We start from the raw sequence: 26,606 nt of genomic DNA on the forward strand, positions 1-26,606 counted from the left end.
ATAAACGACATGTTAAGACATCTCTGGACGGCCGCCAACGCTTGGCCAATCGTATCTATACTTAATAATATAAAGGGTAAAGATTTGTTTGTTTGTTTGTATTGAATAGGCTCCGAAACTACTGAACCGATTTGAAAAATTCTTTTACTGTTTGGAAGCTACAGTATTCTCGAGTGACATAGGATATAATCTTTTTTCATTAAAAATTAGGCATCCTTACTAAAACTCCGATAATGGAACCCAAGGTGTAAAAAAATTACCTTTTTTTATTTTTTTTATTGCCCTTGTAGGCAGATGAGTACAAACGCGACAGCATATGTCTAACTGTTATAGTTATGCCGCAATAAGTGTTGTTATATAAAAAAAAAACAACGTCAAATATCGTTGAAATTTTTATTAAAGACCCGAGCGGAGCCGGAGCGGGCCGCTAGTGTGAACTAAACTAAATGATTCTATTGTCCATGGCGTTTTAAAAAATGCGAATTGCTTGTTGTTTGTTCTTCTTCCCTACCTATTATAGTAACTTCTAGGGGCTATAATAGTATACCCGGGTTCAGTCTGGTGAATTTGCTAACACTGGTCCTAGCAAAAGCGGTGCTTCGCTGAATCTACCACCGGATCGCAAAACGCGACCTACTGAGGAGAACATTCGACGAGAAACGAAGTGGCCTGTGTCTTAGGGTTAAAGCGAATTGTAATAATTTTTTTGCCTAGACGAGCTCACAGTCCACCTGGTGTTAAGTAGTTGCCGGAGCCCATAGACATCTACTTAACACCAGGTGGACCATGAGCTCGTCCACCCATCTAAGCAATAAATAAAAAGTTCGTAATGGTACTAAGTTTATTTTTTTTAAGCAAGTTTTGTTATGAGGTCCAGCCATTCTCGAGCTTTAGTGAGACTAACGAACAGCAATTCATTTTTATTTATATTATAGACTTCAACAATTTGGTACTTGTCTCCTACTTTTGAATTTGCAACACTTGTCAGGAATGTAACAGGCGTTTTGCTCAGTAGGACACGAACGCTTTTGTTCCTTTCAATTTATGCCAATCACCCCAGGGTTACGACGTTCATAATTGATATATACAGCCATGTTGATTTATTCACGAAATTCATGAAAATCACGAAACTGCTCTTCCTAAAGCGGTCCCACAATGATCGTCCCGTCACGTTTGACCCGGTTTCCTGGGTCGCTGGGTCGGGGTGCCCGGAATCGGGTCAAGGGCTGACCCCGTCGTTGTAACTAAACGGGACAAAAATGCGACGCCGATGCATGACCTATTTCGGAATTGTGTCGTTCCAGAAGATCGTGGTATATTTCCAGAACAAAGCCTTCGAAAAAACTGGTTTTGTTGTCTGTTAAGAGGGTTTGTTTTATTGCTATAACGGAAGAGATGAGTCCACCTCTGACTGCAACGTGGATTCTGCGAGCCAACTTGAGGTATTCGGTGTGGGATATCCTCGAAATACCCTTTAATACCAGGTGGTCTGTGACTCGTCCACTTGCGTACTTGCGTTATAGTCTATAATATAACGATCATCTTTCTCCGTGGATGTCGTAAAATGAAATGCATCGTAAGGATATTTCCCGAGAAAGGATTGTAGAGTTCTTTCCTCACTACAATGCGATCGCACACCGGGATTTTATGGCAGGAGGGTGCACTAAAGGCGCATGGTTGGATACCACCTTTTTTATTCTTTAGATGGGTCGACGAGTTCACAGCTCACCTGGTATCAAGTGGTTACTGGAGCCCATAGACATCTACAACGTAAATGCCCCACCCACCTTGAGGTATAAGTTCTAAAGTCTCAAGTATAGTTACAACGGCTGCCCTACCCTTCAAACCGAAACGCATTACTGCTTCACGGCAGAAATAAGCAGGGTGGTGGTACCTACCCGTGCGGACTCACAAGAGGTCCTACCACCAGTAATTACGCAAATCATAATTTTACGGGTTTGATTTTTATTACACGATGTTATTCCTTAACCGTGGAAGTCAATCGTGAACATTTGTTGAGTGCGTATTTCATTAGAAAAATTGATACCCGCCTGCGGGATTCGAACACCGGTGCATCGCTCAACACGTATGCACCGGACGTCTTATCCTTTAGGCCACGACGACTTCAAAATTACTGCTTAATTACTAGCGTTTACTAGTGTGTAGTAAGTGGATCTTAATTGCAGGTATTTTATTTATTTATTTCAGATGCACAGTTGCGAGACTCTGCCAGCCCAGCCGGCGTCGGGACCGAACCTGCTTCTGCAGCTCGGACGTCTCATCATCAGAGCTAGAAGCACCAGCCCCGCCTCCCGCGCCCCCGCTGCCACCCGTGACCGTCTGCTACACGCTAAACTGCTCGCTGCGAAGCCTTCTACCTCTACACAGGTATGCTATCCTGGTACGTTTGGAACCTCTGGGTCTGCGGAGGGACTTCGGTTCCCTCTGTATTTTGTACCGTATGTTCCATGGGGAGTGCTCTGAGGAATTGTTCGAGATGATACCGGCATCTCGTTTTTACCATCGCACCGCCCGCCACCGGAGTAGAGTTCATCCATACTACCTGGAGCCACTGCTGTCATCCACAGTGCGTTTCTAGAGGTCTTTTTTGCCACGTACCATCCGGTTATGGAATGAGCTCCCCTCCACGGTGTTTCCCGAGCTCTATGACATGTCCTTCTTCAAACGAGGCTTGTGGAGAGTATTAAGCGGTAGGCAGCGGCTTGGCTCTGCCGCTGGCATCGCTGAAGTCCATGGGCGACGGTAAAAACTCACCATCAGGTGGGCCGTACGCTCGTCTGCCTACAAGGACAATAAAAAAATAAAAAACGGCTCTCTGACGGTAAATGATCACAGTCGGGCACGGCCAAGCTTTAATACTCCCCACAAGCCTCGTTTGAAGAAGGACATGTCATGGCGCTATAGAAACACCGTGGAGCTCATTCCAAAGCCGGATGGTACGTGGCAAAAAAGATCTCTAGAAACGCACTGTGAATGACCGCAGTGGCTCCCAGGTAGTATGGATGGTCTTTACTCCGGTGGCGGGCGGTGCGATGGTAAAAATGAGATGATGGGATCATCTCAAATAATTTCTCAAAGCACACAACGCACCCCAAGCTACTCCTAACTTTCTATTTTGCTGTCATCTTTGCTCTTAGCGATAAGACCGCCAATTGTACTTTTTTTTAATGTATCGCACTGTTTATTTGTTTTTTTGTGTACTATAAAGAATACTCTCTCTCTCTCTCTCTCTCATCTGAAAGAACCATACCACCACACCATACTTTCTTCTTATTCAATGAATGAACAACCTCTTTCCAAAATCTGATCATGGTTATAATTGAATGCCAAATATCTTTCATAACGACCCCGACTCCACTACGAAGGTCAGACCGAAGATATCCAAAAGTATGTATTTCTTTAATTGAAAATCATTTCCTTCTTTGTTTTGGCAATTTGATCTTCTACAGGGATGTGTGCTCCTGGTAATTTTTTGAATTTATTTTTTTATTGCTTAGATGGGTGGATGAGTTCACAGCCCACCTGGTGTTAAGTGGTTATTGGAGCCCATAGACATCCACAACGTAAATGCGCCACCCACCTTGAGATATAAGTTCTAAGGTCTCAGTATAGTTACAACGGCTGCCCCACCCTTCAAACCGAAACGCATTACTGCTTCACGGCAGAAATTGGCGGGGCGGTGGTACCCACCCGCGCGGACTCACAAGAGGTCCTACCACCAGTAATCAGTGAATGATCTTTAGTGGCCCGTCTCGATTTTCCCTCAACATGCACAATTTCCTTCTTCGTTTTGGCAATTTTGACCTTCTACAGGGATATGTGCTCCTGGTAATTTTCTGAATGATCTTTAGTGGCCCGTCTCGATTTTCCCACAACAATTTCCTTCTTTGTTTTGGCAATTTTGATCTTCTACAGGGATATGTGCTCCTGGTAGTTTTTTTGAATGATCTTTAGTGGCCCGTCTCCCATTTTCCCTCAACATGCATAATTTCCTTCTTTGTTTTGGCAATTTTGACCTACAGGGGTATGTGCTCCTGGTATTTTTTTTTAATGATCTTTAGTGGCCCGCTTCGATTTTCCCGCAACATGCTCGAAATATCGCGACCGCGTGCCTATATTTAGAAGCTCCACATCGACATGCGTTCCTGTTACCCAACCAATGATCAGTATGCTGACTTAAAATCTACATGAAAGTACTTCAAGAAATTGTTTAAAACCCATAGGGCGAAGTTTCACAACGTAACCGGCGCGACCAAAATAAATTATTCTTTGCGCACAGTGCTAACACAACTCTTATGCAAAAAAGTACATTGTGTATGGCACCTTAAATATATAATAAGCTACCTGATGCCTTAAAAAAAGACAAATTATTTTTATTTAAAAAGAACTTGAAAAAATTATTAACCTTAAGATGTTATTATACAACGATTTTTAAAATGATAAATCATTATGTTATTTTTAAATTAGCTTCTTTCTGTTCTTTGTTTTAGTTTTATGACATAAATAACTAATTCTTATTCAATTAATATATTTTATTGTTTGTTATTTTAATTAATTAACATATTTACTGACTGCATTTAATGTAAATCATTTTGAATAATATTTGCACGCCGACCTGGTAGAAACACGCTGTTTTATAAAATAACTTTGTAAACAGTGTTTTAGCTACTGGTTTTAGTCACTGGTGGTAAGACCTCTTGTGAGTCCGCACGGGTAGGTACCACCGCCCTGCCTATTTCCGCCGTGAAGCAGTAATGCGTTTCGGTTTGAAGGGTGAGGCAGCCGTTGTAACTATACTGAGACCTTAGAACTTATATCTCGAGGTGGGTGGCGCATTTACGTTGTAGATGTCTATGGGCTCCAGTAACACTTAACATCAGGTGGCCTCTGAGCTCACCCACCCATCTAAGCAATAAAAAATAAAAATAAAAATCTCACTCTTCTGCAAACACATTGCAGGTACAAACACAGCCGAAACCAGAGACAGACAAGCCCAAAAGGAATGTAGAGGCCCAGCTCAGTAGTCACGTCCACGCCCTATGGAACGAACAGATACCGGTTTGCATCGAGGTGAGGATCCCACAGAACACTCTCTCTTTCCACCCCGATAGCTGACCAAACCCGTAAAATTAGCTTCATACGTGCGGATTAAGTTCAGTGGTAAGCCATTTGGAAGGTAGATGCTGTTGAATGATCATCAGATACGTCAGAATAATTCATAATATTTCGTCAGAGTCAGAGTGAGGGGTTTCATGGTAACTAATTATGTTTACCACGTTTAACTAATAATAAACCTGGTCTGGTCCTCATTCCTCGCCGCCAATCTACTATTACGGTAAGAATAAAGAAAGAGATGAAATCGTGTAAAAAGTCTTGTTTTTATTTATTGCTTAGATGAGTGGACGAGCTCACAGCCCACATGGTGTTAAGTGGTTACTGGAGCCCATAGACATCTACGACGTAAATGCGCCACCCACCTTGAGATATAAGTTATAAGGTCTCAGTATAGTTACAACGGCTGCCCCCACCCTTCAAACCGAAACGCATTACTGCTTCACGGCAGAAATAGTCGGGGTAGTGGTACCTACCTCTGCGGACTCACAAGAAGTCCTACCATCAGTAATTACGCAAATTATAATTTGACGGGTTTGATTTTTTTATACGATGCTATTCCTTCACCGTGGAAGTCAATCGTGAACATTTGTAAAGTACGTATTTCATTTGAAAAAATTGGTACCCGCCTGCGGGATTCGAATACCGGTGCATCGCTACACACGAATGCACCGGACCGGACGTCTTATCCGTTAGGCCACGACGACTTCTTACTTCTTCTGTACCGACAGAGTTTTCATTGGGATGTTAACATTGACCGACTCCTGGCTTCTATATTCCAGGTACTCCTGGCTCCAGACTGCCGGGAATGCTTCATGTCACTAAGTCGAGATGACGAAGAAGCCTCGTACAACAAGCTGCACTCACAGCCCAGGGGCTTGCTGCTCGAAAGGTGGACAATGCAAGCGCTGGTCAACAAGTAAATATCGAACGGTTCTGTAGCCAATCAGAGAGAGTTGTCAAAGTAGCCTGCTGTCTAGGTGAGGTGCTTCGACATTATTTGATGGTTGTCCATCATCCATAGATTTTCTGGTGGTAGGACCTCACGTGAGCCCGCACGGGTAGGTACCACCACCCCGCCTATTTCTGCCGTGAAGCAGTAATGCGTTTCGGCTTGAAGGGCGGGGCAGCCGTTGTAACTATACTGAGACCTTAGAACTTATATCTCAAGGTGGGTGACGCATTTGCGTTGTAAATGTCTATGGGCTCCAGTAACCACTTAACACCAGGTGGGCTGTGAGCTCGTCCACCCATCTAAGCAATAAAAAAAAACACTGAATCGTTTTCTTTGCGTCCTGCGAATACTGTGAATACATCTCTACGTTAGAAGACCACACTGATACGTGTTAAAAGCTTCACGTAGTAATTGCCCTATCGGATCCCATAGACAACAAATCATTTGGGGCATAGAATCAATTAGTGTCAATTGTATTGATGTATCAAAGTATATGACCCATGAACATCCGTTACCATCGGGTTGGCTATATGCTCCTCCGCATACGAAGGCGATAAAAACTTTAGAAAGACTAAAGATTTATTAATGGCGAGTCGATGAAGTCATGACTCTTGATGTGAATAGTTTTCTTCTTAATCAGAAGTGCTTAAGGGATTCTTTCTCTTTGCAGAAATCACGAGTCTCCAACTTTCACGACGTCGCAGTGGCTGCTCAACGCGATCCGATCACAGCTGCACTTCTCCCAGCTCGGGGCGTGGTTGGCCCGGCTCAAGGAGACGGGTGCTGATGATAATCCCACTGAACGAAGGTAGGATTTCGCAGGACACGCCAGTGGAGTAAATTCCCTGAAGCAGTCACATTAAATCAGCGGTCGGGGAACTTTTTTAATTATTACCCCAAAATATTTTTGTGTAAGTTGATATTACCCCTATGGCGAAGAACAAAAAAAAAACGAAATCGCTTCTTTTTAGCATCATTCATAATATTATAGCCCCCATGATAATTTGAAATCACGATTCTAAAGAAGTTTCACTTCAATATATACTTTTTACTCACAAAAGTTTTATTTTTTCCCCCCTAATATTTCATTTTACCCCTATTTGGTGTAATTTACCCCGATTCCCCGACCGCTGCACTAAATCCACTAAATCATCGAATCTCGATTGTCAACAGGAGAAAGCTCAGCCGCGAAAAGTGCAATTACAAAAAGCTCGAATCGAACTGCGACGTGGAGGACCTCCCCGACGAACAGCAGAGGAAACTGAACGTCGTCTACTCCGTTAAAATACCTGGCGAGAATTACAACACGACCGAGTTCTCTAAGCCCCCGACAGACCACCACTTCCCCGTGACCGACATCGGTAACAACGTCTACTTGAAAGTAGTACTCGAGAGCCTCCCCAGGATCGAAGATATACCAAACGTCAAGTGTACCTGCCAAAAACGACAGCTCAACATAGAAATCCCCCAGAATCTGAACGAAGATTTGGTCGGGAAACTGAATGATCTCAGCTTAGGCTCGAAATGCGATGCAGGCAACGTCAAGAGACCGACCGCTTCGCACCAGAGCCAAAACGAATACGTATTTATAGAAAAGAATGTCTTAGATGATAGAATGCTGACTCCGTGCAGCGAAAATGGAAAACACAAGTGCAGTTGTGATGATGAACTAGACGAGAAAGAGAAGACCAAGAGATTAGACGAGAGGAGACTGAAGGAGATAGCCAAATGCAAAAGGCGGTTGAGGAAAGAGAACCGAATCAAAAAACAAGACGAGGAGAAGAACAGAGAGACCACGTCGATACCGATACTACAGGCCGCCAGATTCGACAGGTTCAGAGCCATAGGATGCTACAGGAACCAGACGTACCTGACCTTGCCAGCCAGCAGGATTGAGACGAGATCTCCCTTCGCGGAGACCGATTGCGTGCAGATCGAAGTCAAGAAGACCAGTACGGTCTCCACGCAGACCGACGAGCCCTTCTGCCAGTGCGGCACGATGGTGAGCCTGAAATGCGAGGGTTGCCGTCTCGTGCGCTCAGAAGGGACCTACAACCTGGCCGTCTACCAAGACGAGAACAGCAAGAAGCACAAATGTGATGTTAATTGTGATAGTATAATTAGAAGACCGAAGCTGCGGAGGCTGCTGCCGGTCACGGACAGGATCGAGGAGGTGATAACGGACAGGCAGCGGAAGGACATCGCGGAATTAAACCTGAACAAGGACGATACGGTGTTCTGTAGCCCGCGGGACAAGAGGCAGAAGACGTATTCGGTCAGCGACGATGGGTTCGTTCTTTACGAGAGGTGTGAGTACGGGACCATCGACCGGTGTGAGGGGGAGGCGGGGGCGGAGGGGGTGGCAGGGGGCTCCCCCGTCCCGAGCCCGTCTGACGTCGACAAGTTCAAGTGGCGCCTGGACTCGGCCGCGTCTATGGTGTTCCACACGAAGACCGGCCTGCCGCTCACCTCCAGTCCGGCGCCGCTCAGAAGGGGAACCAACTGCTTCGACTTCGACGACACGATCAATGGTGTTTCCGGAATTAAAAGGTATGTTCCTGGGATTCGTAGGGAGTAGGGGGTCTATGACGGTAGCCATTTTTTATTTTAATTTTTTTATTGCTTAGGTGGGTGGACGAGCTCACAGCCCACCTGGTGTTAAGCGGTTACTGGAGCCCATAGACATCTACAACGTAAATGCCGCCATCCGCCTTGAGATATAAGTTCGAACGACTCAAGTATAGTTACGAAGGCTGCCCCAGCCTTCAAACCGAAACGCATTACTGCTTCACGGCAGAAATAGGCGGGGTGGTGGTACCTACCCGCGCGGACTCACAAGAGGTCCTTCCACCAGTGATTACGCAAATTATAATTTCGCGGGTTTGATTTTTATTACACGATGTTATTCCTTCACCGTGGAAAGTCAGTCGTGAACATTTGTTAAGTACGTATTTCATTAGAAAAAATGGTACCCGCATGCGGGATTCGAACACCGGTGCATCGCTAGATACGAATACACCGGACGTCTTATCCTTTAGGCCACGACGACTTCCAAATCGTATTATTTTGTATCAAAACTGTTAACGTTAATTCGTCGCGCGTGTGTGTTCTAGTGCTTTGTTCCACCGCATCGCGCCGCGCTCGCCGACCCCCCCGGGCACCGCCTCCCCCCCGCCCCGTCCACTCCCCCCCACTCCCCCCGCCCGGACCCCGGGCGCGGCCCCAACCAAACTCAGGATCGGACCCAGCCGGGGACTCTTGGGTGAGTTAAACACTAGCAATACTCTCTCACACGGAATAGATAAATAAGGTTGGAATGGTAATGTAGGCGGGGCAAGCGTGCCACAGTTATGACTCTACAATCATAACTCGACCGATTCTTTCATTCACCGCGTTTAGTCTGCTTCGGACTACTTGGGCGAACAGATCTCCGCTTTATAGTGCCGTGTTGTGCAATTATAACTTGTAAAACAAAAAATCAGACCTCAAGCATAGAGTGAGGAGGTATATGTTTCGATCGGTAAGTCGAAATTACCATTTAATTACAATATTATTTGTCTAAAACATAAAAATATACTGAGCATTATGAAATTCCAAACATTAACAATATTATTGCAGCAAGTTATAAATAGCATACATTGCGCGATGTGTACTCGCCCAATGAACGCAATGACCCAGTCAGCTTCCAATGTACTACATGCATTGCGTTCTCTACACTTCAATCTTTGAAATTTCGGCCTTTGCCCTGATTGGCCGTGGTGCATTTTGTCGATAGTGAGGTGACCATGTGGTGAAATAAAATCATCGACAGAATTCTCGACTATATTTACATTTGACATGGCTAATGCGTGACATGACTAGCGTGTATGAACATTTTTATTGCCTTTTTGCGTGTGTGAGTGTGTATGCCTACGGGTGTTTTGTGCTAGTTTGCGAACGATAATCTGTCCTGAGATTTATGTGTGGGTGTTTTTGTTGTGTGCGAAATACTTGTAATCACAGTATGTGTATGTGTAGAAATTAAAATAGTGGGGATGAAGCGGCGACACTGGTTCTAATGTAAAATTAGAGCAAAGGCCTTTCCAACCTTATTTATCTATTCCGTGCTCTCTCACGACTTGAAAAATTAAGTTCCTACCAGCGAACAGGTAGAGAAAAAGAGACTTCAAACTTCATGTCTGAAGATGCACTTTCAAGTTTTGGTGCTATGAGCTTTCGGTAGCCCTTTTACAGCGGATGGACCGTTAGCTCGTTGATCTAGACTATAAATAGATAAAACGAGTCTCGTATTGATCTGCTTGTGAGGAAGAGCCGTTCTATGATTATTTTATGACAAATAGCGTTTTTAAACGAGCAGTCAAGACGGTACGTGTAGACGGAGCATTAACTCTCGAAGGATTATTGGTCCCCGTAACAGATGGGTGTGTATAGGTGAACCAGATTTTTGGTCTCGAATTCAAAGTCTTATCCACTAACAGATTCGTGTCTTATTCCAATCCGGATAATTGATTGATACTGTTTGGCGTAGTCTATTTATATCACAGAGCAGTCAAATCTAAATTGTAAGCTCCATTGTTCTGGAACGAAGCGTTCCTATAAACCAAGCCGTCAGCGTGATCCACGTTACATGTCATTAAACGTATCCGTGGTAATCGCCAGGCAGCTTCGAGGAGTCGGCTCTGAAGGGCCGACTGGAGCCCGTCGCGACCGTCCAGGGTTTCACCGCCGAGCTGGGCGCGTCCGGGTCGTGGTGTCCGCCGCACCGGAGGCTGCCCGTCACCGTGTTCTTCTACGCGCCGGGAGGGACCAACGCTCCTTATATGGTAAGCTCAGTCCTCATGCTACCTCATGCAGGGCCAGAATTGTAGTAAGACGCGACGGTTTCGAGATTCTAATACCACAGAAAGGCTTATTTAATCGAATGCGTACTTTACTGGTGGTAGGACCTCTTGTGTGTTCGCGCGGGTAGATACCACCCCATGCCTATTTCTGCAGTGAAGCAGTAATGCGTTTCGGCTTGAAGGGTGGGCTAGCCGTTGTAACTATACTGAGACCTTAGAACTTATATTTCAAGATGGGTGACGCATTTACGTTGTAGATGTATATGGGCTCCAGTAACCACTTAACACCAGGTGGGATGTGAGCTCGCCCACCTACCTAAGTAATAAAAAAAAATTTGATGTTTCACGAATAACTCATGGAGGAATAATATTAGGAAGCTGAGAAATGCGCATTTGGGATGGTATGGACATGTGATGAGACGAAGTGAAAATGGGTTGGTAAGAGAATGTTAACTATGAATGTGGAAGGATATAGAGGAAGAGGTAGACCTAAGAAGAAATGGAGGGATTGCGTGAAAGACGATATGTGTAAGAGGGGAGTGAGCGAAGAAACGGTACATGATAGAGGAGTATGGAAGGAGAAAACATGTTGCGCCGACCCCAGGTGACTGGGAGAAGTCAGGAGAATGATGATGAACTCATGGAGGAGTAATAAAAAGCAGCCAAAGCAAAGTTATGGCGGTGGGGGCCTTGTGAGTGCGACGGGTGGATGTCCATGGTCCCGCGGCTTTCTGGAACGTCTGCAGACCTTCAATTCCTATACCTCGCGCGACTCCTAAACGCGCGGACATAGTAAGGGGTTCTGCCAACTACCAGTGGCGTTGCGATCTCTATTCGCGCATGGGTTACAAAACGTTTTGAGCGTAATATTTTCCAATAATCAATAAAAATTAAGAAAGCTTTTTTTGTGCACCAGTTGGCGCCCCTTTGTGATTAACGCTCGGGGCATGATGTCCCCACCCTGCCCCCCTCGCTATGTTACTGCCACCTACCCGAATAAAATGTGCCGACATCCTCAGAGCTCTTGACCTCACGTTATATGTCGACCTCACTATATCTATATACGTTTCCTATCCGGTGGTAGATTCTGCGAAGCACGGCTCTTGCTAGGGTTCGTGTTAGCAACGTCGTCAGGTTTGAGCCCCGTGAGCTCATCTACTAGTTAAGGTTACGCTGAAATAGCCTCTCAAGGCTCTCAGTTTAGGAAGGAAAAAAAGCAGGGTATGTAAGCAGATGTACACACAACATTTAATTTATTCTTCAGGGTCACATAAACCTAGGTCCAAGCGGCTACCGCATACCTCACTCGGGGACCATCCAGGTCTCCCTGTTCAACCCTCACGGGACCCTCGTGAAGATGTTCGTCGTGCTATACGAGCTGAGCGGGATGCCCCCTTCAGCGAGGACTTTCCTCCGGCAGAGGACACTGTACATGCCTGCCGGGGCGGAGCCCCCGCGCACCAGCATGCTCTACAAGTGGCTCCGGTATCTCATACATCTCAGGTGAGGGGACGCCAAACCAAATTGAGTTCCGTTCCAAAATCTGATTATGTATTCTTTTGAATGATGTATTTAAATATACAAGCAAACGGAACTAAAAGTCCGGATGACCTTCGTCATGAGAAGCCAAAATAGTTAATGCATTACAATCGGTGCTTGACTCTTGTGCAAATTTTGAAGTGAATTACACGTCTTCAAGGTGATGAATATCATGTTAAGACATTCCGTTACATAGATATATAGATATAGGTAGATAGATAGAGCGGGTTTCAAAAAGTCTAGAAAAAAATTTACGTCACATATTATATTTAACTAGATGATGACCGAGCTCTGCTCGGGTTTTTTTTTTGATAACGCCATCTTGTTGTGTCTTTAAAGCGGTTAGTTGCCCTCAATTAAGAAAAATAGTATTAATATTCGCCAATAGATGTCGGGAAGAGTTGATTATTGAAAACACGAATAAAACAACATTTTCTGAAAATAAATCGTAGCTAGATCGATTTATCGCCCCGAAATCCCCTGTATACTAAATTTTATGAAAATCGTTGGAGCCGTTTCCGAGATTCAGATTATATATATACAAGAATTGCTCGTTTAAAGGTATAAGATTAAAGGTGTGCGACATAGATAGTGATAAAATATGAGTATCCTATGTAGTAATTGCCTTCTAAGCTCTTAATCATCCTCTTTTCTATTCTCTGCGTCGAATAACAGTACATGACACAGTCGATTCATTCTTGTCCGCTCTTGAGACCAGACGTTAGTAAGATCTGTTTCGTTCGCAGGTTCATGACCTCAAAATCCGGAAAGCTGTATTTGCACACGGACATCCGGATACTCGTGTCAAGGAAGGCGGACGTTGACACGGCGACTGTACATTCCATCTTCAGACCGATCTCGAACTCGAATAGATCTCAGACGTCCAGCCGGAGCGCCGGACCGGTGCGCGGGGAGCCGGACCGGGGCCCGAACCGTGTTTTCGGCGGTTGTGGGGACCCCGGGGGGGCCCGGTCCGGCGCGGACCCCGGGGGGGCGCGTAGGGGGGCGCGAGAGCTCGGCTACGAGAACCACAACGGGGTCGCGTTCGAACTACGCAGTTTCACGTACGCCCCCGACAACCCCAGATACTCTCCTCGCTGACGTCACGCGCCACGGTCCCCTCTCCCCTATAAGCGGATGCTGCGCTTGCGGCGTAGACTTGTATGATTAAAGATAAATATATTTTTTGGTTTTTTTATATATAAACAAAATGCGAGTTGTCTGATTTCGTTTTATTTGAAGAATAAAAATTGATTAGATGTGTCTTAAGTTAGCTACTGAAGCCCATAGGCATGAAAAATGTGAATGCCTCATGAGTTCTAAATTTCAGCTTTATATAACGGCTATCCTACCCTTCCAAACCGAAACACATTGCTTCTCGGTAGTAAGCAGGGTTGTGGTACCTACCTGTGTGGACTCATTCTCTAATACTTGCAGCAGAGCACTTTTTAACAGGGGGTTCTACAGGCCAAACACTATCTTTTCATTATTTAGGGTGTCAAAAAAATTATTACAAAGTTTCTCTTCTGATATCGGTCTCAAATTAAACAACATAATGACTGATTTGATGGTGTAATAATTAGTACCCCGGACTGTTGCGCCGTTATATAACTATATCAGTCTCTAGTGGCCATAACACAGGGAATCCTAATTTTGGGCCGGATTACCGTGGGTGATTTGGGAAAGAAGAAAAAAACGAATTGTCTATTGTCTCGAGAATTTTTTGTCAAGCTAACGGTTTCTTGTTTCATTCATTTAGGTTTATCCTTTATATATATATTTTTTCCTACTTAAGCTCATACCTGATACCTAAGCTGATTTACTGGTGGTAGGACCTCTTGTGAGTCCGCGCGGGTAGGTACCACCACCCCACCTATTTCTGCCGTGAAGCTGTAATGAGTTTCGGCTTGAAGGGTGGGGCAGCCGTTGTAACTATACTGAGACCTTAGAACTTATATCTCAGGGTGGGTGGCGCATTTGCGTTGTAGATGTCTATGGGCTCCCACGAGAACGCGACCCACAGAAGATCCAGCCAGGGACTCCGTGGGCTGTGTCTGTGGGTTAATTCGCTCATCGAGCCCTTCGTCGCAAGCAACGCGACAGGTTCGACGAGGACGGTGACCGGGTTCCTGTATATTGGATGTATGTAGTATATGGATTATTGGGAACTGTCTGGGTCCTAAAGGAGAGGGTCGTATCGGATGATGTCACTATGCATGTGTCATGGCATTCGGTACCCACTTGACTAGACACACGTCTGGATAGAACAATAAATAAGTGGTATCGTCCGTCATTTCGCTTGAGGCAAAAACAAAAATTAGGTTAAGGAGCCGATTATAAATAAAATAAAACTTAATCGAAATAATTTATTGAATAAATAAGTTAACAAACGGATACGCAGTCACACAATAAATAACACACAAACTATGGCCGCCATTGACCGAGCGTTCCCCAACGAGTATTATAATCTATTTTTGGTTCTTAGTCAAATTTATAAATAAGATTGGACCTACTATTGAACATTTCCTTACTTTACGTGTTAGCTAGCGAACTCACACGGCTCAATGTCACGGGAAATCAATGTTCACATAAAAACCGCGTCAACAAACACTTTAATAAGAATAATTTGTTGAAAAACAACAAAAAAAAACACGCGAATTATACCTATCTATAAAAACTATCGAAATTTTTACTTAAAAACATTTCAAGAACCGATTAACTAAAAGATAATTACACAATCGATTGAGCAAGAAACACCAAACGTTAATATTCACGTATCAATACCTATTAAAAAACTGGTTAATAATTTAATATTATTGAATAACGTAACTTTCTAGCTAAACGTCAGTGTCAAAGGCAATTAATTTAATTTTAATTACAGAGCCATCTAGCGGTTCTATTGGATTAATTTACAAACAACTCTCGCCTCGATTTTGTGTTGTTTGTACCGTGCAGCGCCATCTATCGGACGATAACCTAAGCAAACTTTATCCTTATATTTTTTTAACTAAGATCTAGATTACAATTTCGGAAATAATGAACTAAATGCGCTCTTCTCCTGTGCCCTGTACGGACTGTTGTTGTTGTCCACGTCGATTTCCACGTCGGACTCCTGTAACAAGAACGTTTTACTTATTCATTTAAATCGTTGCACTGAGACAAAATATAATATATAATACACTAGCTGAGCCGGCAGACTTCGTAATGCCTCAATCGATAAAATATAAAAGACCTAAACTATTGTATAAAATACATTTAAAATAAACAAATGAATCCGTCTGACAAGGGACGCATCAAAGGAAAAACAAAATTGTTATTTTTTTTTAATTTCTAACATTTTCATATTTATCTACCTTTTAAATTTTCTCTGGACTTCAACAAATAATTCAAGACCAAAATTAGCCAAATCGGTCCAGCCGTTCTCGAGTTTTAGCGAGACTAACGAACGGCAATTCATTTTTATATATTATATAGATAGATAGATTATAGATCGCATTTGTAGGCAACGCGTTGACCGCCAGTTTTAATTAGGCGTTTAACCTTGAAGCTATATTGTAACAAAATCTAACATGGAAGTTACAATATTATAGCTCACATTTTTGAAGTTATACTTCTTTAGGCGCGTTATGAAAAATTGATGAGAGTGAAATTTTACGATGCGCGCGCACCGTGACATAAAATTAACAGAAATGAAGTTGCCCACTAAATCGCTCATTACAATACGACCGACGTAACTTGGCGAGTCTGAATATAGCCGCAGGTGAACTTTTCGAACCGTACCGAGAATTACCGAATCTATACGATGTCAAGAAAAGGGATGTCCAATATGCGTGTTTGAGGATGTTGTTTAATCGATTTTTTTTCAAATCGATTAAAATTTAATTAAAAAAAAAAAGAAATAAATTTACCTAATAAAAATAAAGTTAAACTTCTTACGGGCGTACATAAGTACACGCACCCTTTTTTTTGTTATTATTATTATATCGAGGGTTGAAAAAGCGACATTCCGCTTAATACGCCACATTTATCTTTGTAATTATAATAGGTCCGTTTTATTTATTATTAGTATTGTAGAACTCCACTTCCAGCAGTCAGGAAATAACACATAGATTGCAGTAGTTCTCCTCAGTCTGTCCTCGCTTATTTCTTAAATCCACTTTACAACTTTTGGATATGTGCTCACTATAGAATACACCGCCATTCGCCCGCTTTTTTTCCGACCACCGCCTTTTTTATTATGTCTCGTCCCCACTGCCGCCATTGGAAGTAGTGGGGACATCAACAGTGTTGCCACATGGCATTGCGAAAGTTTCTAATTTTAACATGATAAATTTATACTATAGTTATTTTACAACAAACCTTACAGTATGAACAATTCGATGTTTTAAATTGAACTTCAATTAAGTTTACCCCATTTAAATACGTAGCTGAAGAAGATTTTTTTTGTTACGATATTTTAAGTATCCAAAATTTAAACTGCAAATGGCTCTTCTGTAAAGTAGCAAAAATTTTGCTTAAAGTTTAAAAGTTAAACTTTCACTCCTCGACATATAAATGAGAGCGAGCTTAGACCTCATCTGGTATTAAGTAGTTTCAAGTGTGCGTTGTACAAGTGGGTGTCGCCGCTCATGAGACATGAGGTCTTGAGGTCTCATGTTCAACGATTAATCCTTTAATTTATCAAGCCGAAGAGTTAACTTCGCGCCAAAAAATGCCGGAACTGAAGTATCTGGTGGTAGGACCTCTTGTGAGTCCGCACAGGTACCACCGCCCCGCCTATTTTCGCCGTGAAGCAGTAATGCGTTCCGGTTCGAAGGGTGGGACAGCCGTTGTAACTATACTGAGATCTTAGAACTTATATCTCAAAGGTGGGTGGTGCATTTACGTTGTAGATGTCCATGAGCTCCAGTAACTACTTAAAATCAGGTGGGCTGTGAGCACGTCCACCCATCTAAGCCATAATAAAAAAAAATGTGAGGACTTGTAGCGAACCCTACATCAAGAGACCCCCGTACCTCTGGGTAAGTCCTAGACCAGGGTCCCCAGCCGTGCTCGTGCTCATCTTCATGCTCATAGTGGTGCTGATGCTGTGCGTGCTCATAGTAGATCACCTGCGGATTAAAGAAAATTGCAATATTCAATTACCGACGCCGTGCTGTATGTGAGTTATGAGAGCTTGTGGTTTTGTGGCGGGTAGCCATCATACAATACAAGATATTTGACAGATGCCTGAATCTCCCTTACGACATGTTGAAGACAGCATTCCCGATCCTGTAGTCCGAATGGTAAACAGTAGACGTCGTCCTAAACACGTCATTACGGATCCTCCCGATCCATTAACGGTGCTTTTAGGTACCTCAAGCACCGGTCACCGTCCTCGCCGAACCTGTTACTTGCGACGAAGGGCTCGACGAATGAATTAACCCATAGACACAGCCCACTGAGTTTCTCGCCGGATCTTCTCAGTGGGTCGCGTTTCCGATCCGGTGGTAGATTCTGCGAAGCACGGCTCTTGCTAGGGCCCGTGTTAGCAACACTCCCGGTTTGAGCCCCGTGAGCTCACCTACTAACTCGGTGAATCTAGAATAACCCCTCGACGTTACTAGAGTGAAAGAGACGTGCTGGGCGAAGAAAAAAGTCATGGCTCCGGAATATCCGGGGGTGGACCGGTATTGCCTCCGTCGAACAGCTGTTCCGGCTGGCTGCTGACAGAAAGGAATACAGAAAGCTAACGGCCAACCTTCAGGATTGAAGAGGCACTGGAAGAAGAAGAAGAAGAAGTTACTAGAGTAGGTAGAGAAAAAAAACATTGGGACGGTCGGTCTACCGAGCAATATCACCCGCTCGGTAGAAGATAGACCCTTCGTCGAAATCCCTACAGTTTAATTCGAAGTTCCAGTTTTCTTGGTCACGGTCATTCCTTGCACTGATTCATATTTAGCGACCTTTTTTATGATTAAAGAATTACTGGTGTCCCGGAGACCTTTTCAGTTTCACCAGGACTGGGCGAGCAAAGGCTCAGCCAGAAGGGGTGGGATTTGCTAACAGCTGCTCGAGCGCCTCCAAAAGACCTAACAACTCAAGAGTAACTTCTTCGCGAATGAATCTACTACCGGACCGGAATCGCTATCCGATGAGAAACTCAGTGGGCTGATGCATAGATTAGGCCAGGGGTCGGCAACCTGTTTGTCCTTAAGGGCGCAATACTAAATTTGAAAGTCATCGAGGGCGCCTATTTTACAGATAATCAACAGGTATCAATAGGCATTAAAAAAAAAACAGATTTTGTCTTGTTGTCTTGAAACTTGGGTGTCCATATTTTCAGCTAATTTCTTATAATTGGGGATATATTTAGAGTTCCCGGTCCTTAAACAATTATCTAAATGTGTTGTAGTAGTTTTAAATGCACGGTCTACGCGTGGTCTATCCGAAATACGATCACACACTAACAAAAAATACGTGCGTGTTATTAGATGCGGTCAAGGTTAGCAAACTGCTAATCTATGCACAATCCTAAACTCAACTGACTGCTTGCTGTATATCGCCGTTTGACAAGAGTTAGTAAATGGCTCTGGCTTTCTTTTCATTAGACCAGCGAGGGCGCATTAAAACTCTCATCATCAATACTCATCACTTTTAATTATTATTCTCATAATCCTCTCGCAGGTCTGCTGGAAGAGATTTCTTAAAGAAATAAGCAGTGCCTTTGTACATAATTTTCCTATTACTCTGTACTATGTCTTCTTTTTTGTGTGTACATAAATCTATACTTATAAAGAGGAAAGATTTGTTTGTTTGTTTCGAATAGGCTCCGAAACTACTGGACCGATTTGAAAAATTCTTTTTCCATTAGAAGCCGACATTGTCCCTGATGAACATAGGCTACTTTTTTTTAATTTTTTTTTATTTTATTTTTTTGGTTTCATGTGTGTTTTAATGTTTCCGAAGCGAAGCGAGGGCGGGTCGCTAGTAAATAAATAAAATAAATAATAAATAAAAATCGATCGGGGGCGCCGCGTTGCCGACCCCTGGGTTAGGCTATACGAGTATGGTTACTGAAGTTCCTAAGCCTGCCTCTAGAGTTAAAGCTTCAGCCGTGATGTGGGGCGGCTCTGCGCGTGGTTTTAGAACTTACTTTTTGCGGCTGCTGATTGTGTTTGTTCTTAATGTCGATCCAGAGCCTCGCGAGGTTGATGGCCAGACCTATGAGAGCGATTATGAAGAATTTCACCTGAAAATTTAATGGAGATTTTAGTGTGTTATAACCTCAGACAAGAGTCTACTGGTGGTAGGACCTCTTGTGAGTCCGCATGGGCAGGGACCACCGCTCCGCCTATTTCTGCCGTGAAGCAGTAATGTATTTCTGTTTCAAGGGTGGGCCAGCCGTTGTAACTATACTTGAAACCTTCGAACTTATATCCCAAGGTGGGTGGCGCATTTACGTTGTAGATGTCTATGGGCTCCAGTAACCACTTAACACCAGGTGGGCTGTGAGCTCGTCCACCCATCTAAGCAATAAAAAAAGAGACACTTAAACCCCACCCGGGACGAGTATTCTGAGTACCCCTCAACTAACACGAATTACATGTGTACTGATTTGTACTGGTGGTAAGACGTCTTGTGAGTCCGCACGGGTAGGTACCACCACCCTGCCTGTTTCTGCCGTGAAGCAGTAATGCGTTTCGGTTTGAAGGGTGGGGCAGAAGGATCACACCCTCACCCGTCCGCAGCGCTCATACTCATGCTACTTCTTCGTTGTTCCCTCATAATTGATCGCGATCACATGTATGTAAGACTTTTCACGAAAGTCGGTCCGCTGCGAGGAAGACCGTCTGTTGGATGCTGTCTCCAACTACTCATGATACAAGAGTCCCGAAATATTGATTTAGTAAAATTACCAGTAATTCTCCTGAAGCATTTTCATAGATTATCAACATTTGAATCGTGGACGCAATTGGAATGTAAAAATAAGAATACCCCCCACGCTTTTAATAAAATACTTAAAAATATATTATAGTAACACAATAGTCGTTTCAGACAACGAGAACTGTACCAAAATAAAATGTAAGCGGAGTTTTAATTCTGAATTTTAATTTAGTTAGTTAAGTTAAGTATTCTGTTGTTAATGAGATGTTAATCTATACTTAATATATAAATCTACAGTGGTTTTTACGGATGTTCCGTTATAACTACTGAACCGTGCATCCGATTAACTTGAAACTTGGTATCCATGTAGAAAATACATGAACTTAATGGATAGTCTAATATTTATATGACTGTTGGACTCCCTATACCAGTTGCGGGGGCGTTGATAATGAGAATCTTTGTGGGCTGGGAAATAATAATGTTAATTTTAAATGCCTAGCGAAGTGGACGGGTACAGCTAGTTAGATTATATTTCTTCCTAAAAACAATGTACCAAGACAATACGTTAAAATTCATAGCTTACAATATACGATGGTTAAGTGGCGTGCTGATAGTTAGCAAACAGACAGCCCGTCCCTAGCCACGGTCCCCGGGGGGCCGAGATGGGGGACGGAGGGGGGACACGCGATGACGAGCACTGCAGCACGATTATGACTCACCTGAAGCTTGAAGGACAGGATCTGCAGCAGAGTACCGATCTTAGCCTTGAGGACGGCGCCGAGTATCAGTAGTTTGAGGATCGCTTTCTTCTTTTTCTTCTTCTTGCCTCTCTGTTCTAAAGTTATTGTTTGGAAGAATTAGGTAACTATATAGTACAAGAAAGGTATAGTAGTTGTTGCGAGGTAAAAGGGTGACAACCTCGAAAGACTTCTCATTACCGGCAAAGTGGAAGGAAAGAGGCCTAGGGGACGTAGTCCTATGAGCTGGTCCGATCAGATTAAGACGACTTTGGAATCCAGCATCAATCCACTGCGCGGAGGACAGAAGTGAATGGAGGAACATAGTCCTAACAAAAGTGCTCAGTAAAGGTCACGACCCTCCGCACTGAGGAATACGACGCACGGAGGAGGATAGTACAAGAAGGTACTGGTTTTATTGGCGCGTGTGGCCCACGGACAGATGCCGCCGGTGAGGTTCTGCGCCAACAGTCATGCTATCGTGTTTGGTAGCAATCGCAACATACAAATGAGAATTCAATCTCTAATGATGGTAATGTAAGCCTCATGTATCCATGACAATGTCCTTTAGTAATCTGTCTGAAAAGGACACGTTTTAGCGGATTCTATTAATATTGCTACTAGCATGCGTATTGAATTGACATGCCAATGTGTTGACAAACATTATTCATGATGACCTCAAAGAGCGTCCGTGCAACGAATCTGTAGCTTCCTGACTAAGAGACACGCATGCAACTAACCCACTAGTCATATAAATAGTCCAAACACAAACTATTCATGCATTGCATACTCAAAACAAACGCTAAAAAAAGTTTTTACTAAAATATTTCTTCACCTAAAGAACAGAAGTGAGAAATTTAAAATTAAAATTGAAAAAGAAAAATGAAAATATGGTTAACTTTAACAACGTATCAAAGGGCTTAAACATGTCAATGAAAGGAATTGTATGTCAAAAAACATACAAAATTCACTCGGGAATAAATAATTGATCTGGTAAAAGATTATCTGACTCTGCACATTCCCGATCCTGCGGACAGAGTAGAAAGCAGTCGACGTCGCCCAAAACACGTCATTTCGGATCCTCCCGATCCACTAACGGTGCTTTTAGGTACCTCAAGCACCGGTCATCGTTCACGTCGAACTAGTAAATTAACCCACAGACACGGCCCACTGAGTTTCTCGCCGGATCTTCTCAGTGGGTCGCGTTTCCGATCCGGTGGTAGATTTTGCGAAGCACGGCTCTTGCTAAGTCCAGTGTTAGCAACAGTCCGGTTTGAGCCGCGTGAGCTCACCCACACGCTAGGGCGAAGCTGAAACAGCCTTGAGAGGCTATCAGCTTAGGTAGGAAATAAAAAATGACTCTTCAGGACTTCCTCCACGGGTCCCTGAAGCTCTCAGGGTCTCAACGGTCGAAACACGAAACCTAGAAAATTCTATTACACACATTCCACCCTTCACCAACCTGGCGACGAACTCTTATCAGTGACTCCATTCTCTAAGTCCTCATCCTGGATAGCATGCTCAGCCACAGAGTCAATAGCGTCCGCTCCCATGGACCATATGTCGGCTATCACCCCCCTGGCTTGCCTGAAGCTACCATCAGCCATTTCAAATGAGTCCGTTTCAGTCAAGTTCTCAATTTGAGGTAGATTTGGGTGGGACTGTACTGGGTCTGATTGGGGCGATGTCGGGTCTGGTTGGGTCAAATCAAAGTCGTCGGTCGTGTCAAGATTCCTTTCCCCAATCACCCAGCTCTGGACTCGAGCTTCGCGACCTTTCTCTTGTTTCTTCATCATTATGGGATGGAGGAGGTGGATCTTGGGCGGTTTCGGCTTTTTCTTTTTCATTTTCTTCTTTTCGCCCCCGGTTGAGATGGTGATGCTGTCGATCCCGCCACTTTCATGTTTCTTCCCTTCCAGGGATCTGAAAAGGCAAGATATTTTATGCTTAACTCATAAATTTAACAATTTTAATTTTTTTTGAATACGTCCTCGTGATAAGACCTTATTAAACTGTTTTTACTAAGAAACTCCTTCCTGATCCTCAATGTCCTAAAGCTTCCTCTGTTGTAATAAAATCATGCTTCTCTACTAAGGATCTAGCGATCCTCGTGTGTGCATTTGAAAGTAATAGCAGGATAAGGCTGTGGGACTATAAAACCAAGTCGTTCTTGCGACTTTTACATTTTTTTATTGCTTAGATGGTTTGACAAGCTCACAGCCTGCCTGGTGTTAAATGGTTACTGGAGCCCATAGACATCTACAATGTAAATGCACCACCCACCTTGAGACATAAGTTCTAAGTTCTCAGGTATCTTTACAACGGCTGCCCCACCCTTCAAACCGAAAAGCATTACTGCTTCACGGCAGAAATAAGCAGGGTGGTGGTACCTACCCGCGCGGACTCTCAAGAGGTCCTTCCACCAGTATATATAGTATATTTGTTGGAAAATCTAGCATCCACTGCAGCATACCACATACTAGATCCCTTAGATAGAGATTATAGAGATTACTGAGCGACTGGGTACCTTTTACTGCCTAGCTTGCGCTGGTGAAGTGAATGTCAATTATTTAGTCTAAGAAGTGTTTCGTTTCTTTATTTCCTTGGAAAGTGGACAGTTATGAATATCAGCAAGGTCCTTCGGAGTCTTTGTTAAATCTCATTGGAAGGAGTGACAAGAGAGAATGTTACATGACCGTGGAAGCATCGTCTAATACCGGAGGATTCACTAATGTATGCGATGAAAGCGAAAAGTGGAAAATTAATCAAATCATAGTGACTTTGTGTGAGTTATTTTTTTACTGTGAGAAGACTTAAACGACAAAGGGAAGATCTTCCACTGAGCGGGTGATATTTGCTCGGTAGACCGACGGTCCGAATGTTGTTGTTCGGAATTTTTATATATGCAAGCTTATCTTGAAAATGTCAAATGAAATCAAATCAAATCAAATCAAAAAATCAAATCAAATTTTTTTTATTCAACATTAATGAAAGTACATACTTGTTGAACGTCGAAAAGAACTACCGCCAATTCACAAACTAGCCTCCGTCCTGAGAAGAACTGGCAAGAAACTCAGCAGGCATGTCTTTTTTCTAATTTTTTTTTTTAATATTAGATAATTTTTTAAAATATTAATTTTTACAGTGAGTATTATAACGTAACAATTATTACAATATTGAAATGCCCGGAGCGAGCAACTCATTCCCACTTTGTGCAATCTTCTAGATAATCATTGACTTTATAGTAAGCTTTATTGCACAGATGTTCTTTAATAGTTTTCTTCAACCTATGTATATGTAGGTAATGAACATCTTGTGGGATTTTGTGGTACAGGCGCACAGACAAACACCCGAATGAATTTCGTATCTTATGTAACCTACTCATCGGCACAACAAGCCTGTGTTTGTTCCTAGTATTTGTATCTAATACTAAGCCTAGTGTTTATCTGTCGTAAGCGAGCTTCAGGCATCTGTAAAATATCTTGCGTTGTATGATGACTACCCGCCACATTACATTTGTTCGAGGAGCTCTAGCAATATATTCGCGAGTGACTTCCACGATGAAGGAATATTCTCAACTGAACCAGAGTTCGGCAACTGGGTCTCGCACTTTATCAGTCAGGTTTAGGGTCAGCCCTAACAGCATCCTGAAGGCATTAACAGACCGTTATGACTGTCGGTACTTGAACCATTGTACCATGGTTCACTTGCGGACTAAATAATATTAGTAATACTAATGGTTGGTTCGAAGTAAGCATCAGTTGAATGGAATATTTGAAATGTATTCCACTGATAGCTACTTTTAATAAATGTATATTTTTTATTTGATTGGTTTTGTTAATGTTAAGTATATTTCAATGATACTATGTACACATATGGACTTATTGTTGTCTGAAATAAAATAAATCATTCATTCATTCCTTTATCTGTCTGCCCTGAATGTGTAAGGTCGTGAGCGTACACGAAACTCTCGCTCTTAGTCATAAATACCGGTGAAACTTGTTAATATGCAACACATTACACTTTCGTTATTTGATATAACACTTTCGGATTGCGACGAATGATATTGGTGCTTCTCAAACATGAACAATGAGTCTACCAATATATTTTTCTTTTTTTTTTATTGCTTAGATGGGCGGACGAGCTCACAGCCCACCTGGTGTTAAGTGGTTACTGGAGCCCATAGACATCTACGACGTAAATGCGCCGCCCACCTTGAGATATAAGTTCTAAGGTCTCAGTATAGTTACAACGGCTGCCCCGCCCTTCAAAGCGAAACGCATTACTGCTTCGCGGCGGAAATAGGCAGGGCGGTGGTACCTACCCGTGCGGACTCACAAGAGGTCCTACCACCAGTAAAAGATTGAGAATTGCTAACACTAGCCTTAGCAAGAGCAGTGCTTCGCTGAATCTACCACCGGATCGGAATCGCGACCCACTGAGAAGATCCGGCGAGAAACTCAGTGGGCTGTGTCTATGGGCTAGTTCGCACGTGGAATTCTTCGTCAGAATCGATTAGTTCAAGGACGGTAACCGGTGCTTGAAGAGCTTAAAAAAACCGAGAGTGAAGTCTACCAATCAACGCATATAATTCGACTGATGTTCATTATAAGAAACTAGCTGACTCGGCACACTTCGTAGTGCCTCAATCGATAAATAAAAGACCTAAACTTTTGTATAAAATAAACTTAAAACAAACAAAAGGAATCCGTCCGACGGGGAACACATCAAAGGAAAAACAAAATTGTTATTTTTATTTAATTCCGAGCACTTACATATTTATCTACCTTTTAAACCTTCTCTGGACTTCCACAAATAATTCAAGACCAAAATTAGCCAAATCGGTCCAGCCGTTCTCGAGTTTTAGTGAGACTAACGAACAGCAATTCATTTTTATATACATTTAGATAGATAGATTATTTACCTTTTTAATTTTTCGGGTAGGAGGCAGTTTGTGATTAAATTTAATTGAATCCGATTGCTACCAAGCTTCACGGAGCGGCCGCTAAGCCAACCCGAATATCACAGTTTTATCGTAATATTTCCAGCCGTTTCTAAGTACAGTGTGCTTAGTGAGAGTTTTGTAACTTCTTTATCGCGTATAAGTTAACTCAAATTTGTATGGAGTTGGAACAGCGCCCCTAGCGGCAAACGAAGACTTTTACGCGTTCGAGAAGTATAAAAACTCGCACTAAGCAACCCTATGTAGCTCTATCCGATGATATGTAGGAGAAGTAAAATGTCCCTTAGAAATAAGGTGACACTCTACAAAACTTGCATACGCCCCGTCATGACCTATGCAAGTTCGCTCACGCGGCCCGCATACACTTAAAATCATTCCAGATCATTCAATCCCGTTTTTGCAGGATAGCCGTCGGAGCCCCGTGGTTCGTCAGGAACGTCGACCTCCATGAAGACCTGGACTTAGAGTCCATCAGTAAGTATCTTCAGTCGGCGTCCATGCGCCACTTCGATAAAGCGGTACGACACGAGAACCCTCTCATCGTGGCCGCCGGTAACTACATTCCCGATCCT

The 26,606-nt window shown here is 43.2% G+C and overlaps 2 protein-coding genes across 3 annotated transcripts in view; one reads left to right on the forward strand and one right to left on the reverse strand.

The window, feature by feature from the left end:
* atos (atos homolog atossa) overlaps positions 1-13,690 on the forward strand; it is a 51,557-nt gene extending 37,867 nt beyond the window's left edge. For both annotated transcript variants that reach the window (XM_028186994.2, XM_089732790.1), the window contains 9 exons: positions 2,209-2,388; positions 4,981-5,091; positions 5,916-6,052; positions 6,759-6,896; positions 7,262-8,638; positions 9,202-9,350; positions 10,748-10,911; positions 12,194-12,432; positions 13,215-13,690. In XM_028186994.2, the coding sequence (XP_028042795.2) occupies positions 2,209-2,388; positions 4,981-5,091; positions 5,916-6,052; positions 6,759-6,896; positions 7,262-8,638; positions 9,202-9,350; positions 10,748-10,911; positions 12,194-12,432; positions 13,215-13,569 (2,850 nt within the window). In that variant the 3' untranslated portion in view covers positions 13,570-13,690. The remainder of the gene's footprint in view (positions 1-2,208; positions 2,389-4,980; positions 5,092-5,915; positions 6,053-6,758; positions 6,897-7,261; positions 8,639-9,201; positions 9,351-10,747; positions 10,912-12,193; positions 12,433-13,214) is intronic.
* A 1,130-nt stretch (positions 13,691-14,820) lies between these two features.
* Positions 14,821-26,606, reverse strand: part of LOC114252609 (uncharacterized) — a 28,704-nt gene continuing 16,918 nt past the window's right edge. Inside the window, exons 3-7 of the mRNA XM_089732860.1 lie at positions 22,534-22,994; positions 21,054-21,169; positions 19,604-19,699; positions 17,484-17,579; positions 14,821-15,580 (exon numbers count right to left, since the gene is read on the reverse strand). Coding sequence (XP_089588986.1) covers positions 15,488-15,580; positions 17,484-17,579; positions 19,604-19,699; positions 21,054-21,169; positions 22,534-22,994 — 862 coding nt within the window. The 3' untranslated portion in view covers positions 14,821-15,487. The remainder of the gene's footprint in view (positions 15,581-17,483; positions 17,580-19,603; positions 19,700-21,053; positions 21,170-22,533; positions 22,995-26,606) is intronic.

Source organism: Bombyx mandarina, chromosome 02, assembly GCF_030267445.1.
Source record: "Bombyx mandarina strain Sakado chromosome 02, ASM3026744v2".
In the NCBI taxonomy this organism is placed as follows: domain Eukaryota; kingdom Metazoa; phylum Arthropoda; class Insecta; order Lepidoptera; family Bombycidae; genus Bombyx; species Bombyx mandarina.